The sequence below is a fragment of the Cherax quadricarinatus genome, chromosome 9, assembly GCF_038502225.1.
Source record: "Cherax quadricarinatus isolate ZL_2023a chromosome 9, ASM3850222v1, whole genome shotgun sequence".
Taxonomy (NCBI): domain Eukaryota; kingdom Metazoa; phylum Arthropoda; class Malacostraca; order Decapoda; family Parastacidae; genus Cherax; species Cherax quadricarinatus.
The window spans coordinates 19,255,779-19,272,586 of NC_091300.1; the positions used below are offsets into that span (position 1 = coordinate 19,255,779).

The 16,808-nt window shown below is 40.4% G+C and overlaps 1 protein-coding gene across 1 annotated transcript in view; it reads right to left on the bottom strand.

The window, feature by feature from the left end:
* Nucleotides 1–1,591: 1,591 nt before the first annotated feature.
* The window catches only part of LOC128685961 (proteasome adapter and scaffold protein ECM29), a 136,689-nt gene continuing 121,472 nt past the window's right edge, over nucleotides 1,592–16,808 (bottom strand). Inside the window, exons 23-26 of the mRNA XM_070083283.1 lie at nucleotides 9,376–9,505; nucleotides 8,488–8,688; nucleotides 7,985–8,056; nucleotides 1,592–2,645 (exon numbers count right to left, since the gene is read on the bottom strand). Coding sequence (XP_069939384.1) covers nucleotides 2,509–2,645; nucleotides 7,985–8,056; nucleotides 8,488–8,688; nucleotides 9,376–9,505 — 540 coding nt within the window. The 3' untranslated portion in view covers nucleotides 1,592–2,508. The remainder of the gene's footprint in view (nucleotides 2,646–7,984; nucleotides 8,057–8,487; nucleotides 8,689–9,375; nucleotides 9,506–16,808) is intronic.

Here is a 16,808-nt window from a genome sequence, read left to right on the forward strand (position 1 = left end):
GAGATGTGATATTATTTTGATTACTGTGATTAATTTAATTTAATTTAATTTGATAATATACCTCTAGACTTAATAAATTTATTAAATTTTAATTTCTCTAGTTAGTAGCCTACCAGTTGTAATCCTGAAGCACTATTGAATCATACTGAATTCTAATGGATAATTGGACAAGGATACTGACTACTTGTTACAAAAACCCAGTAACAGGCTGGATGCTAGAAGGGCAGTCCTTTCTAGTATTCACTGGAGATTTCTAAGCTTTTAGAATCACGTTTTTTGTAACCAAAACAATTACAGGTTTCCATTTCAAACTCATTTGGCAGGATGGTTGTGCCTCCCTGGGTGGTTGCTGTCTACCAGATTATTCACAAATTATTACTTTATATTTATGGGAAAAGTACTAACCCAAATACAACACAGACTTGCCAATCCACCACTACCTTTTTTTTTTTTTTTTTTTTTTTTTTTTGTTTTGTGTCATCACTCTTAACTTTTTTTAAAGCCATGTATTTCTCATGTGCAACTTTCCAGTTACAGTACTGGCTTGACCTTGTCATTCTACTGTTCAAGCACATGACATTACCAATAGGTTAAACTCCTCAAAGATTCCCTTTAAGTACGGGGTCAACATGGTCAGCTGAGTAGAAGGATCCTAACTGAACATTCATAAGCCAAGTTTTTATTTTAGATTAGGAATACATAACTACAGTAATAAAAAATTCAAGGATTACATGTAGTTTTGGTAAACATAGAACCTGCCACAAAAAGATACAGTATTTAATTTCTATCCTCTGTACTTACAAAAACTTCTGCATGACAAATTTCCTATATACAGACTTCTGAAAGATCTACCATACTTAAGTTTTATCAGACCTATTTCATAAAGTGGGTGTTTGAATTATACAAGCATAGGACAGTGTAAATAATTTAAAAAATCTCAATTCATGGAATTGTCAAGCAAATTGCACATTTGTTTACATTCTACCACACCTCTCCACTTTATGAGGGCCAATGAATAAATATTTACGTATGATATACTGTACATAAAATACTGCACATTTACCCAGCTGAATCTGATATTAAAACTCAGTTGAGCCATATAAACATTAGCAATCATTTATACAGTGTAAGAGCAATAAAGGCATGGAATGAGCTTAGAAACAATAGAGTAAAAGCCAACTCAATACACAGATTCAAAAAATACACATGATGGAGGTAGATCTTGTTAATGACAGCTCAGAAGCAGCCATTGGAGATGTGCTTCATTCATCCTGAACTCTCAAATGTCAAACAAAATTATCTTCATCTACTTTGCCTATGCCTCCAAGTACTTTTGACTTTGTGACCTTCTATGTTCTGCCAATCATGAGGCTAAGTTCATTCAGTCTTTCCAAAAAACTTTTTCCTGTGCCTTTATCACTCTTGCTAAACTTCAAAACATTTGATTTTTATAAGTTCCCGAAGGTACACATTTCTGCCGAATGTATGCCACTGATGTTATCCCACTTTTGTACCCCAGAGATAAATCAGGTAAGACAGCTACAATTTTTTTTTTAATGAACTGGCCATTCCCACTGAGGCAGGGTGACCTAAAAAGAAAAATGAAAGTTCTTCTTTTTAAATTTAGTAATTAATATAAGAGAAGGGGTTACTAACCCCTTGCTCCTGGCATTTTAGTAGCCACTTACAACACACATGGCACAGCTACAAGTATTGTTAACAAATTATAGGAGAGTTGTGAATGGTCAAGCCCAGCTCCTGGTACTGCATCTTAGAGTAGCTGATGCAGTTTATCTTGTTACATGTCTAGTTTATCTTGTTTTGAACTTCTGTGGAGTATGGAGTCAGCCTCTGCTATGTCACTTCTTATCTCATTTACATGTTAGGGTGTCAATAAGGGATCTAGTATGATGGTGACATGCTCTAATGAACAGACCAACATAATTTATATTCATATTGCCTGCCTGAATTTTCTCTCATTTCTATTACATTGCATTTCTCTTCATTAAATGCCATCGTCTGCTTATTACTTCATATGTAAGTGTGCACGTGTAATTACCTGTCGAGATTGCAGGGAGGGGAGGATACAGAGGGTTGAGCTCTATGTTTTTAGTGTTTGCTATATTTTTTAAAAGTTATTAGTGGTTGTAGCAATTACTACCTCCTGAATCCTATTTTAATATTCTACCATACTATTGGTTAAGAATTCTTTTCTAGTAGTATCATTTCAGCACCAATAATTTTTTGTGTACGCAATTATGGCCTCGTGATCTCACTAATGGTGCTAAGAAATCTCTCTCCATTTATATCCTTTAAGTATTTTGAAATTATGTCTCTTCTTGTCCTCCGTTCACAAACATGGGCATTTACATTGTTGTCAATCTTTCTTTGTAACTCATATTTCCTAGATCTGGTAGTCATTTTATATATTATGTTAAAAATTTTGAAATAAAAAAACATGTAAATAATGAGCATGAATTATTGATTACTGGTATCTGATACACATTTTCAATCTCTTGTTTCCAAAAGAAGAATACGATGAGCTGAGGCAGCTAGAGACTGAACATCAGGTTGAGCATCTCTGCGAGCCTCCTCAACACCAGACAACAGATCCATACGAAGTCGCACCACCAAAGTTTCACATACTGCAAGGAAAAAAAGACTTAATGCATTGGCTATCTAATACCAAGGCAGAAAGAGTAAAGAAATAAACTAAATTCACTATCACTTGCTGTCTTTCCAGAAGGGCAAACATGAAGGTCCAATGTAAAACAATTGAACATCTTCACTTGCCTTTCAAAGTGCAAACATTATACAGCATTTCCCTGCTTCTAAAACACAAGGCTTGTTAGCAAAGTTCACATTCTTTGTGTAAATTATCTAGCTCACATATAAAACTGAAAAAATACCAAGAACCTTTCCTTGTCTGACTCTAATATATGCATTATGAATATACAAATTAGTTACCTTTTACTTCAAACTCTTCCTCCAACACCCCTCCCCCTCCCTTCCCTCTGCTCTAGATACTAAATATTCTTCCCTACAAATTTAAATTAATGTACAGGTATAACATAAATAATTTCCACAGTATTGGTATTATAATAGTTATTCTTAACTAGTGAACAGCGACTCAACTGTGATAAAGATATTCGTTTATGAAAACCCTGGTGGACAAAAAGTTTCCACAATAAAGCTACCTGATGTTGCATAAGTGCCTTTTTCATAAAGTGTATATGCTGTGCATATATTTGTAATTCAGAAGAGGATACCTATCATTCTCTTGTTCACATTCATTCAGTCAATACGTATGTTATTATGGATGCGTGCAGATTTGGGACTAGGCCCTCAAGTACCTTCCATATGTATATTATCATGCATCTTTTTCTCTGTTTCAGCGAGTAAATATTTAACTTTTGAGACAATCCCAGTAATTTAAATGCTTTATTGGCTCTGTTATCTATTCCAGCTCCTGATATTTACCCTGCACTAAATGGAGCCATCAACACTTAACAAATCTCTAAACAAGACAGCACAAGTGATATGAATAGTGTCATCAATGGCACAATGGTGGTGATACTATTCAATCCCTTGTTTTGAAAGTTCTCATTATCCACCCTGTCATTTTCCTGACTTTCGTGACATTTACCTTAGTATGTTCTTTGAAAGGTCAGCTGACAATTTTACTCCCAGTCTTTCATATGTTCCTTTTATTCTATTTGGTGGTCCTCTTGGTTTTTGTATACAATATCCCTTTTGAGAGCAGCTGAAACTTAACACCATTGTCATGTTTTTCACTGCCCAATAGAAACCCTGCTTATGTCTTGCAATTTTTTGTATCTTCTACCAAGGTGACTTTCATGCTTATTGTGGTATCATCAACAAATGATGAAACAATACTGTGGCAAGTGCTTTTATCCATGTCTGATATGATGATTAGAAACAATAGAGGCACTAGGACCATGCCTTGGGGTACTGAGTTTTTTATTTTTTTGATCACTAATTTTGGATTTTGCTCTGTTTATTATGACCCTTTGTGATCTGTCAGAAAGTTGAAAATCCATCTACCTATAATCCTCATTTGTGTGCAATCGCCTCAGGATTGCATTTGTTAAACATTTTTGCAAAATCCGTGTATATCACATCTGCACTTTGGATTTCATCCAGAGTCTATATTTTTTTAATATTGGTTTAGCAGCTGTGACAAGAATGATCTCTCAGCTCTAAAACCATGCTGGTTTGGGTTGTGCAGATCATGCTGTTCCATAAAATTTGTAATTTTGGCATCTCATCACTTATTTGAAGACTTGGGATACTTGGGGCACTGGTCTGTAATTTTTCACTACCATTCTACTGCCTCCCACAAATGTAATAATAATAAAAATAATAATAATTCAAGTCTTTTATGTATTATTTACTTATTTTTAATTTTACTGAGGGAGATGGGTTAAACTCCAGAGCTTCATCCAGTCTTTTAGTTTCTGTCTAACTTAGTGTGTTAAGAAATCTCGGCACTTAATGAAAAATACTTTAACAAATACAGTAGGGTCCTGCTTTATGGTGTTTCGCCTTAAAGCGTTCCGCTACTACGGCAATTTCAAATTATGACCAAAACTCTCTATACAGCTCCCTGTCTTTCTAATACAGCGCCTGCCACTGCGTCTCTTCATTATGTTTGGAAACTTTCCAAAATTTCAGGTGTTTTAAAGTTATTTCATATTTTATATACAGTGGTACCTTGACTTACGAGTTTAATTAGTTCCGTGACCGAGCTTGTAACTCAATTTGCTCATATATCAAAACAATTTTCCTCACTGAAATTAATTGAAATGCCATTAATCCATTCCAGCCCCCAAAACACCACCCAGGGGCAGGAGAAAATATTTCAATATAACGCTAATGTCAATTCTATGGCTTATTTATCTATCAGAATTGATCTAATATGACATAATAAACACTATAAGTAACACAGAAACAGGATATATAGTTTAGAATGAATAAAATAGGCCATAATATGGCGAGTGTCCAGGGCCAGTACGAGCATAAAAAATCATTACTGTTCCTTCCTATAACGTGTTCTTTGGTCCTGGGTAAGAGAAAACGGAGTTTTTGAGAGGCTAACTGCACTAGATCACTAGTGCAGTAATATATGAATATCTCGGAAGTAAATTATTGCCTTATTTCATGAAGCTCACCATTTATTTTTGAAGTAAATCCAATAATATTGACAGGAATCATAAAAAATTATTGTTCTACAAATGACTTGTGGAATATTGGAAATATTCCAAATATTTTGGGATTTGTGTGTAAGTAAAGGGCAAAATATTTTGCAAATGTCAAAAACGTAGCAACTTTATTTTATTGTAGAATAACTAAAGATAATTACACGATTACCTCCAGTGAGAACATCGCACTAGCATTGTTTTATAAGTATCAAGTCCCAAAACCACTTTTTGTTGTGTCATTTAGGACGGGGTTCTTGCCAAAAGTCATTTTCAGTAAATATTTTTTTTTCACCCCTAGCTCGGATTTTGGCTCGCAACTCAAAGTATAAAATCGACCGAGCAACGGCTCGTAGCTCGGAAAACTCGTAAGTTGGGGCACTCGTAAGTCAAGGTACCACTGTATACTATGATAATTATACTTATGTGCATCTGTACCTAAGTAAACTTACACACTGTGCTGGCATGCAGTTACACATTAAAATCACAGAGTGTCTTATTAGTCTTGAAGATGTCATATTAATAGTGATAATAATTTTTTTTTTTTCAACAAGTCGGCCGTCTCCCACCGAGGCAGGGTGACCCAAAAAAGAAAGAAAATCCCCAAAAAGAAAATACTTTCACCATCATTCAACACTTAATAATAATAATCACTCTGAGGTGCATTAAATGTCATATAAAACGTTAATATAGACATTCTGCTTAATCCGTCTATGATATTTTTTCAAAATTATATAATAAATACACTATGTAACATATAAATGCGATAAATATACCCACAGTAGAATAAATTAACATAAATATGAGATTTTTTCTAGTTGGCTTGCCGGAGTGAACTAAAACCACACGCATTAGGCTGGTTTGTTTACATAACTTGCGTCTGTCCTTTCTCATATAGTCATTCTCCCTCTCTCTCTCGTTTATTCGTTTAATCTCATTTACTCACCTCTCACCCTACATTAAGACTACAAATATTTTAAGGTAAGCAATGAGTGTACTGTACAGTGCCCATCATGGCATTATGCTGGGTGAGCGCCCTAGCATAATGCCGTGACAAAAATCAAAGGCCAATCATATAGGGAGGGTCTTTTTCATCAGTGCATTCTTCTGGGTAGCAGCCATAAGCATGATATCTCGGCCTGCCACCACACTTCACAGTGACTTCTCATTGTTCACATGGCTGCCATGGTGAGAGGAAGTGTTGCACTGTTGTCTCTCATCTGCCCCAGCTTTTGTCCAGTGTTCCCTTTAGTTTTGGGGCTATACATGTTTGATTATGTGTAAAAGGAAGTCTTTAACACCTGAAAATATAGCTCAAATCATAGGGCTTCACTAAGTTGGGCACCAGACAAAAGAAATTAGTGGAGAATGTTAGTGTGTGTGAGCGTTCATTGAGGAACTGGGTGCAGTGTTTTAAGGCTGGCGGTGGTGTCGAGTTGCCGTCTGCCAAACCTCGGCCTGGCCCCTCAAAGAAGACATCTGTTCATACCTTAACTGCGTTAAAGAAGCAGTTATTCTCTAACTGCCCATTAACTCTCTAACTGCTTCTTTAACACAGTTAAGATACAAACAGATGTCTTCTTCAAGGGACTAGGCAGAGGTTTGGCAGATGGTAACTCGGCACCTCCACGAGCCTTGAAACACTGCACCCAGTTCCTCATTGAATGCTCACACGCACTAACATTCTCCACTATTCCTTTTGTTTGGTGCCCAGCTTTGTGAAGCCCTATGATTTAAGCTATAGTTTCAGGTGTTAATGACTTCCTTTTACCCATAATCAAACATGTATAGCAACAAAACCAAAGGGAACACCGGACAAAAGATGGGGTGGATGAGAGACAACAGTGCAACACTTACTCTCATCACGGCAGCCACGTGAACAATGAGAAGTCACTGTGAACTGTGGTGGCTGGCTGAGACATCATGCTTACAGCTGCTACCCAACAGAATGTACTGATGAAAAAAAAAAAAACCTATATGGTAGGCTTTTGATTTTCGTCACAGCATTATGCCAGGGCACTCACCTGACATAATGCCGTGACAAGCACTGTAGTATATGCAATTTATCGTTCTAGGGCGCTCCAAATGCCTAGTATATAATGTGTGGGTGGGGTGGCCAGATGGGGTTACAATACCTACCACACTATTCGATACATACCTACCCTACTATGCACCTTGCACCCTATATTAAGACCACAAATATTTTAAGGTAAGTAATGAGTATTCTTCCTCCATAAGCCATGCATGTTGTAAGCGGCGACTAAAATACCAGGAGCAAGGGGCTAGTAACCCCTTCTCCTGTACAAATTACTAAATTTAAAAAGAAAAAAATTTCGTTTTTCTTTTTGGGTCACCCTGCCTTGGTGGGATATGGCCGGTTTGTTGAAAAAAAAAGTAATGAGTGTACACTATATGCATTGTATCGCTCTAGGGCTCTTTAAATGTTGAAGTATATTACATGTGGGTGGGGTGGGGTGGAGTGGACTTTCTGGTTACCATACCTACCACACCTAACTTCTTACAATAAACACTATTCACTTCTCGCCCCTACATTGAGATTACAAGTATTCTGAGGTAAGTAATGAGTGTACTGTGTGTGTATTTCTTTTTATTGATTTTTAATGTCTTGATCTATTACTAACTTATCTGACATAAGTGGAAACAAATGACGTTCTGCTTTCCGGCAGTAGCCTGGAACCTAACCTGCCGTATAAGTGGGGCCCTACTGTACTGCATTGTGCTGAAACCTATATTAGGTAACTCACCTTTCACTTTTTCTAGGAATTCATTCAATACAACCAGGGACTCTCGTCGCAGACTATAAAACTTGGCAACACCTAAAAAAACAAAAAGTTGGAGTTAATGACAATATTAAAATTTATACCACTACAATTTACAAATCAGTAATTTTATGATTTTATAATGACAGCAGGCCTTCATCAAATTACTAAAACTTATGCTAAGTGCTCATCACATGATAGAAACTAGCGTCAGTTCAAAATTTATTTCTCCTAATAAACAAAAATCCTCCAACAAAATTGAATTAGCCCCTCAAGCGAAGTTCCTTGATACTGGTGAAGGGCTCTTCATCCATAGAATTAGGATTAAAACTTGATTGCCTTCCATTTTCCAGGTGCTGTATGACCTCTACTGATTTAGTGCTTCTCCTTATAATAATGATAATAATAATAACAACATTTAAGAGATGATAAAATGCACACAACAGCTTTCAAGGATAAATAAGGTACTGATTGAAGGAAAAAATTACCTAAACAATAATTGAATATCTTGCAGGAGTGATGCAAGAGAGGATCAAAGAGAGGTGTTCCCAAAGAGGAAGGAAGCTCTTGCAACAGAAAGTGTCGACTCCAGAAATGCTTCAATGCTCCCACGATACTCAGCTGTGTCTTGCGAGGAACACGTGACACACTGTTATTTAACATTTCCACTACTTGCTCACTGTATTTTTCTGAAATTAAAACCCCAAGTACATATGAAAATACTTGCAGTGCTTATTACAAATCAGTATAAAATGTTTTTTTTTTTCCCTTCTGAGAATGCTCTTTGCAGCATTATAACCAACATTTATAATTTTGACAAATTTGCCAATCAATATTGTAAGGCATATTCTATGGAAAAAAAGGGAAGAAAAAATGGATCAGAAAATATAATATACTGAAGCAGAGGAGGAATTCCTCTGCTTCAATGTGATTTTTTTTCAGCCTTATCCAGCCCCCCTTCACCGTTGTCATCCTTATCAGAAAAGTCCACATATTCCCTATTTTTTTTTTTTTTACTTTATTTATCTATCTTTAAATCTATTAAGAATAATTTAACATCCTACAGTGAATTAACAACCTACAATCAGTTTTAACTTTATTTTTGTACTCACACGACCATGTCAATTTATAGCACTATATTTTACAGCTGCAATAATTGCTAAGATTCAATCTTTATCTTGGGATCCAAATGAAACTTTACTAAATTTGTTAAAAATCTTAAATCCTTTGCATCTAGCTCTTTTAATGTGCCAACATACAAAATATTTGAAAATCTTCTTTCAACAAACTGGCTGTATCCCACTGAGGTAGGGTGACCCAAAAGCAAAAACTAAAGTATATTTGAAAATATGACATGAATATTAGACCTAAACTACCTTGGGTAACCTTGGATAAGGGCCAGGCACGCCCTAAGGAGTTTACCATCTCATCTATAAGGTCCCAGCGCAATGATTCTTCTTTTTTGTTGCGCTCTTCATCATCAGTGGACTCCTGTTCTTGTTTATCCTAAAGATAAAGAGGCATTAATTCTTAGATACTTACTGTTTCTTATTTTTGTTATACAGTAGACCATTACATTACACGTTTTGGTTACTGAAAAATTGCAGCACAATTTTATACAACACTTCATAAAACTAACTTAACACAGTTCAGTTTGCAGGAGGGGAAAAATTTGGAGTGTTGCCCACGGAACACTTGTGATAAGGAAGGAAGGAAGGAAGGCCTGAAAAAAAGTGTATGTTTAGAACAGGCTGGTTCCACAACTTTAAGTTGCATAATAAGTTACTAATATTAAGTTTTCTGGTAAAAGTGCTTCAGCTGATCATAGAGCAGCAAGTAATTTCCCTGCTGAATTGCAGGAAATTATTTCTGAGGGTAGCTATGAGCCACATCAAGTGTTTAACCCATTCACTGTTGGTGGCGTATAGATACATCTTACAAGCTAGTGTTGGCGACGCATTAATACGCCAAAATTCTAGCAGTGTCAAATCTAGTGGGAGAAAGCTGGTAGGCCTACATGTGAGAGAATGGGTCTGCACGATCAGTGTGTGCAATATGAAAAAATCAGGGCACCCACACTGCATTGTGGGAACGCTATTTCAGTAGTCCTTGTTCACCATGCCTCGCAGTAAGAAATATCTCACTCCTCGGCGAATTGGGACTCTTCTGTTCCTAAGTGATAGTTCTAACACAGATGGAAGTGTCAGTGAAGATGAATTTCATAGTTTTGAGGAGTTTGTGACCAAAAGCAATGCCTGAGATAATAGAAATAGTGCTGAAAACCCAGACGACCATCAACCTTTCACCTCTGGTGCTGGGCCGTCTAGTTCATATTCAGCTGTACCACGGCGAAAAAGGAAACTTTTATTTCCCCGTGTCCAGGACTCAGATGTGAGCAGTGATAGTGAGTGTGATTTCCAAGCTCTTATTACAATTCCAGTATTATTATTATTATTATAATCAAAAAGAAGCACTAAGCCACAAGGGCTATACAGCGCTGCAGGGTAGGGAAGGAAGCGAGGGTATTGGATGGCAGAAGGGAGGAGGGATGTTAGGTAAGACACATATGCAAAGTTAGACAACTTTATTCCGAAACGTTTCGCCTACACAGTAGGCTTCTTCAGTCGAATACAGAAAGTAGGCAGGAACAGTAGAGATGTGAAGACGATGTAATCAGTCCATCACCCTTGAAGTCGTAGAATTTGAGGTTGTCAGTCCCTCGGCCTGGAGAAGTTCAGTTCCATAGTCAGGAACTATCTGAAGATCAAGCGACAGTGCGGAGACTTAAATACTGTCGGAAGGAGAGGTGCAGAGTAGTAGTAGTAGTAGTAGTAGTAGTAGTAGTAGTAGTAGTAGTAGTAGTGAGAATGTAACCACTGAGAGGTCATGTCCCTCTCAGATCCAACACTTCTCACTTGAAAAGCTTGTCCATTCTCACTACTACTACTACTACTCTGCACCTCTCCTTCCGACAGTATTTAAGTCTCCTCACTGTCGCTTGATCTTCAGATAGTTCCTGACTATGGAACTGAACTTCTCCAGGCCGAGGGACTGACAACCTCAAATTCTACGACTTCAAGGGTGATGGACTGATTACATCGTCTTCACATCTCTACTGTTCCTGCCTACTTTCTGTATTCGACTTAAGAAGCCTACTGTGTAGGCGAAACGTTTCGGAATAAAGTTGTCTAACTGTTGCATATGTGCCTTACCTAACAACCTGTCGGTATTGTATACCATTTTGATGTTCATCAGGGAGGAGGGATGATCAGTAGGTTACAGAAAACAGCAGGGCAGGGGATAGTACGGGGGTAGAGGGTAGCAAGAGATTGAAGTAGAAAGGGCTGAAGTTATCAGAATTTGTGAAGTCAGTCAGTTGTTGTCAAAAAGTCAATGAGAGAGTCCGAATGAAAGGTGGGTCCATCAGCGAGAAGGGAAGGTAAAGAGAGAGCAGCGGAGCGAAGACGACGACAGAGGTAAATTCTGCGTGCTCGTTGATAAAGTGGGCAGTCCAACAGAATGTGGCTGACTGATAATGGAGCTTGGCAATTCTCACAGAGAGGAGCAAGACGCCTCTCCATGAGATATCCATGAGTAAGACGAGTATGGCCAATGCGAAGACGGGAGAGAGTAGTCTCCCAACCTCGACACTGGTGATAAGAAGACAGCCAGTAACCTATACTCGGTTTAATAGATTGAAGTTTGTTGCCGAGCATAGTAGACCAACGTTGTTGCCAACGGGTGTGAAGGTGGGAAGATATTGCAGCAAAATAGTCCGTAAATGGAATACCTCTATAAGAAACTGGTAGGTCATGTACTGCTGACCACGCAGCAGTGTCTGCCTGTTCATTGCCCTGTACGTCAACATGACCAGGGACCCAACAAAAAACAATATCTTTATGCTTGGTAAAGATGCGGCGTAGCCAAAGTTGGATACGGAGGACTAAGGGGTGAGGTGTATCAAATTTTTGTATAGCCTGTAAAGCACTAAGGGAGTCTGAGACAACCACAAATGATGACACAGGCATAGATGCAATACGGATAAGTGCTGTAAGGATGGCATATAATTCAGAAGTAAAAATACTAGCCGAAGATAGTAAATGCCCTTGTACGACGCTGTCCGGAAACACTGCTGCGAATCCTACGCCGTCAGAAGACTTAGAGCCATCTGTGTACACAGCAATGGCATGAGAATGAGAGTGAAAGTGGTCAAGAAAAAGAGAGCGGGAAGCGACCGTAGACAGTTGGGCTTTCGAGCAAGGGAGGGAGAAAGAACAGACTCGAACGGCTGGAACTTCCCAGGGGGGTAGGGAAAAGTGAGATGCTACATGTACATAGAAAGGTGGTAGTTGAAGAGAAGACAAGAGCGAATGAAGGCGAAGAGAGAAGGGACGGAGTAAACAGGGGCGGCGAACAAATAAAGAATGTCTACTAACATCAGTGACCATTCTATAAATGGAAGGATTGCGGAGATCATGAGAGCGTACATAGTAGCGCAGGCAATGGGCATCACGGCGATCGGATAAGGATGGAACGTTCTCTTCTGCATAGAGGCTCTCAACAGGGGAAGAGCGAAAAGCACCAAGGCATAAACGTAATCCTTGGTGATGAATGGGGTTAAGGCTAGAGAGAGTAGCAGGAGATGCCGCTGAATAGATCTGGTCACCATAATCAAGTTTCGATAAAATAAGGGTGAAATGTAGGCGAAGGAGGGTTCGACGATCAGCTCCCCATGAAAGATGAGCAAGGGTTTTAAGAAGGTTCAGCCGGCTGTGACAAGTTGCCTTCAGAGAGGTAATGTGAGGTTTCCAGGATAACCTATGATCAAAGAGGAGGCCCAGAAACTTGACTGTATCACGTTCAGGGATACGGGAGCCATAGAGGTACAAAGGATGATCGGAGATGACAGAGCGTCTAGTGAAAGTAATTTGGTGGGTTTTAGTGCTGGAAAATTTAAACCCACGTGTGGTGGCCCAATTGGAAACACGGTCGACTGCATGTTGGAGAGAAACTGTAATGAGGTGACAGTCAGCGCCTGCACAGGCAATAGCGAAGTCATCAACATAGAGTGATGACCAAATATTTGATGGAAGACTAGAGGCCAAATCATTAATAGCAAGGAGAAAAAGTGTTGTGCTCAGAACACATCCCTGGGGGACACCTTCAGCTTGGATAAAGTCCGGGGAGAGCACATTATTAACCCAAACACGGAAATGCCTGCCAGTTAAAAAGTTCTTAGGGAAGGATGGTAGATTGCCTCGAAGGCCTAAGGAGTGGGCTTGGGCAAAATATTATACCTCCAAGTTGTGTCATATGCCTTCTCAAGGTCAAAAAATATGGCAATAACTGAGTGGTTATTCGCAAAGGCATTACGAACATACGTATCCAAGCGTAGTAAGGGGTCTATGGTAGAACGTCCCTTACGAAAGCCATATTGACGAGTGGAGAGACTGTTGTGTCTCTCTAAATACCACACTAAACGTCTATTTACTAGGCGTTCCATTACTTTGCAAACTGCACTGGTAAGAGCAATGGGACGATAGTGGGAGGTTTCATGTCCTGTAGTGCCTGGTTTGCGGAAAGGGAGAACAATGGCGGATTTCCACAGCTGTGGAAGAACTCCTTGTGACCAAATAAGATTGTAAAGGCGTAATAGGACTGCAAGGGCTGACTGATGTAAATGTTGTAGCATACGAATATGAATGTCGTCGGGCCCAGCTGCTGATGATCGACAGGCTGAGAGTGTTGCCTCCAGTTCTTGAAGTGTAAAAGGCACATTATACTGTTCTTCTCTGAGAGAAGAAAAGTCCAAGGGTGCTAACTCTCTGGCAGACTTTGAGGAAAGAAATGAGGGGCATAGATGGAGTCCCTGAGAAATACGGACCAGATGATTGCCAATTTCGTTGGCAACATCTAGTGGGTTTGCTATATCAACACCGGCAACCCGCAGAACAGGAGCCGGGTCAGGAGAATATTTACCACTCAGTTTTCGTACTTTTTTCCAGACTGCACTCATAGAGGAAGCAGAGGTGATGGTGGAGACATAATCTCGCCAGCAAGTGCGTTTAGCGTCACGGATGACACGGCGAGCGATCGCACGCTTCTGTTTAAAATCAAGGAGTCTCTCTGTGGTTCTATTGTACCGGTACCTGCCCCATGCAGCGCGTTTCAAACGTACTGCACGAGCACAAGCAGGAGACCACCAAGGCACGCATTTCTGAGAATGCCTGCCCGAAGTTTGGGGTATAGAATGAGAAGCTGCGGTGAAAATGGAGGACGAGAAGAGGTGTAAAAGCTCATCGATGGAGGACGAAGAAGGAACCTCTTTAAAAACAGTTAGGTGTGAGTAAAGGTTCCAATTTGCCCGATTAAATTGCCAGCGTGGGGTGCGAAGAGGTGGCGAATATGAAGGGGAAGTAAGAATGATTGGGAAATGATCACTGTCATGTAAGTCCGGGAGAACAGACCAAGTAAAGTCTAATGCGGCGGAGGAAGAGCAGACTGAGAGATCGATGCAAGAGAGAGTATGAGTCCGAGGATCAAAATGGGTGTAAGTACCTGTATTTAAAACATGGAGGGGGTGGGTGGCAAGAAAAGCCTCTAACTGAATTCCACGGGAATCACAGTGAGACCCCCCCCAGAGGAAATGGTGGGCATTAAAATCACCAAGTAACAGAATCGGTGGCGGTAATGACGAAACAAGGAAGGCAATATCCGGAATAGATAATGCCTGAGAAGGAGAAAGATATAAAGAACAGAGCGTATACCACCTATGTAAGTGGATACGGGCTGCTGTGTAATGCAGCGAAGTATGAACAAATAGCTGATGGTACGGAATATTAGTGCGTAGAAGAAGGGCACTTTCATTAAAGGTCCCATCAGGAAAAGGATCTGAAGAATACAATAAATTATAGCCTGAGATGGGAGAAATAACAGCAGAGTGTAATTTTGGTTCCTGTAAGCAAACACCAACAGGGGAAAACTGGGAGAGTAACATCTGAAGCTCACCCCGATTACCCCTGAGGCCGCGTATATTCCACTGTAAATAGGCCATGATTGGCAATGATAAAGATACTTGAAATCCGCAGGTAAGGGTTCCTACGGACTAGAGGGGTTAGAAAAGTCCACATGCGGAGGCAGTGGAAAACGTTCAAGCAGCGAAGGAACGGTGCGCTGTGAAGAAAGGAGTTGAGCAGATGGAGCAGAGGAGAGAGAAAGAGCGGAAGGTGGATCAGTGTCCATTGATGGTTTGGTCTCTGCAATATATTCAGAGATTAAACCATACCCCCGGCCGGGATTGAACCCGCGGTCATAGAGTCTCAAAACTCCAGCCCGTCGCGTTAGCCACTAGACCAGCTAGCCACAATAAGATTCATCCAACTAGGTATATTTCTACACCATAGGAAGGTTAGCACAGGCACCTCTGTGACCACAAATGCAAGTTTTTACAGACGAATCTCCAGCTAGCGTGGCCGTGACGAACTCTAGCTCAAGTCCCTTCACTGCCGTCAACATGACTTAAGAAATCGTAATGACACGATTGCAAACAAACCATACCCCCGGCCGGGATTGAACCCGCGGTCATAGAGTCTCAAAACTCCAGCCCGTCGCGTTAGCCACTAGACCAGCTAGCCACAATAAGATTCATCCAACTAGGTATATTTCTACACCATAGGAAGGTTAGCACAGGCACCTCTGTGACCACAAATGCAAGTTTTTACAGACGAATCTCCAGCTAGCGTGGCCGTGACGAACTCTAGCTCAAGTCCCTTCACTGCCGTCAACATGACTTAAGAAATCGTAATGACACGATTGCAAACAAACCATACCCCCGGCCGGGATTGAACCCGCGGTCATAGAGTCTCAAAACTCCAGCCCGTCGCGTTAGCCACTAGACCAGCTAGCCACAATAAGATTCATCCAACTAGGTATATTTCTACACCATAGGAAGGTTAGCACAGGCACCTCTGTGACCACAAATGCAAGTTTTTACAGACGAATCTCCAGCTAGCGTGGCCGTGACGAACTCTAGCTCAAGTCCCTTCACTGCCGTCAACATGACTTAAGAAATCCCGGCCGGGGGTATGGTTTGTTTGCAATCGTGTCATTACGATTTCTTAAGTTATTCAGAGATTGCTTCAAGTGTTTCTGAATTCAGAGACGTTGTATGGGAGACAATATTGGAAATGGTAGGGGGAGGATGAGTAAAGATTGGAACTGTATTGGACTGTACCAAGGTAGGGGGGGGGGTGAAAGGGTGGAGGGAACTGGAGAAGCATGGCAGGGGACAGAAGAGGCAGGAACCTGGGAGGTGGCAGAAGAGGAAGAAACTTGGGAGGGAACAGGGTAGGAAGGTACAGTACGAAGAGGAGGGTGAACCTCTACACTTGTAACTGAGCCAGTGAGAGGGGGAGAACCAGGGACAGAGACAGGGAGGGTAAAAAGAGGAGGTGGAAGATGGGTAGGAGGTGTTAACGGACCTTTTTTTGACTTTTGAGAAGTAGAGGGACGATTGGGAGGAGGTGTCGTACGAGGTCTCGTCGATACTGAGGCTTGTGAGAGAGAACTCGAAGAAGCGAGATCAGACTGAGGCGTTGAAGTAGGGACGTCTGAGCCGAGGACAGCAAAAGGATTAGATACAGGAGTGACTATGGGAGAGGTAACCACAGAGGTGGGTGTAGAAGATGGGATACCAGAAGTGGGGGGACGTTTTGAAACACGGGAATAAGAAACACGTGGGAGTCTCCCTTGGAGGCGGAGATGAGAAACTGCCATGGCATAAGGGAGACCTTCTGTCTCTTTGAGGTAA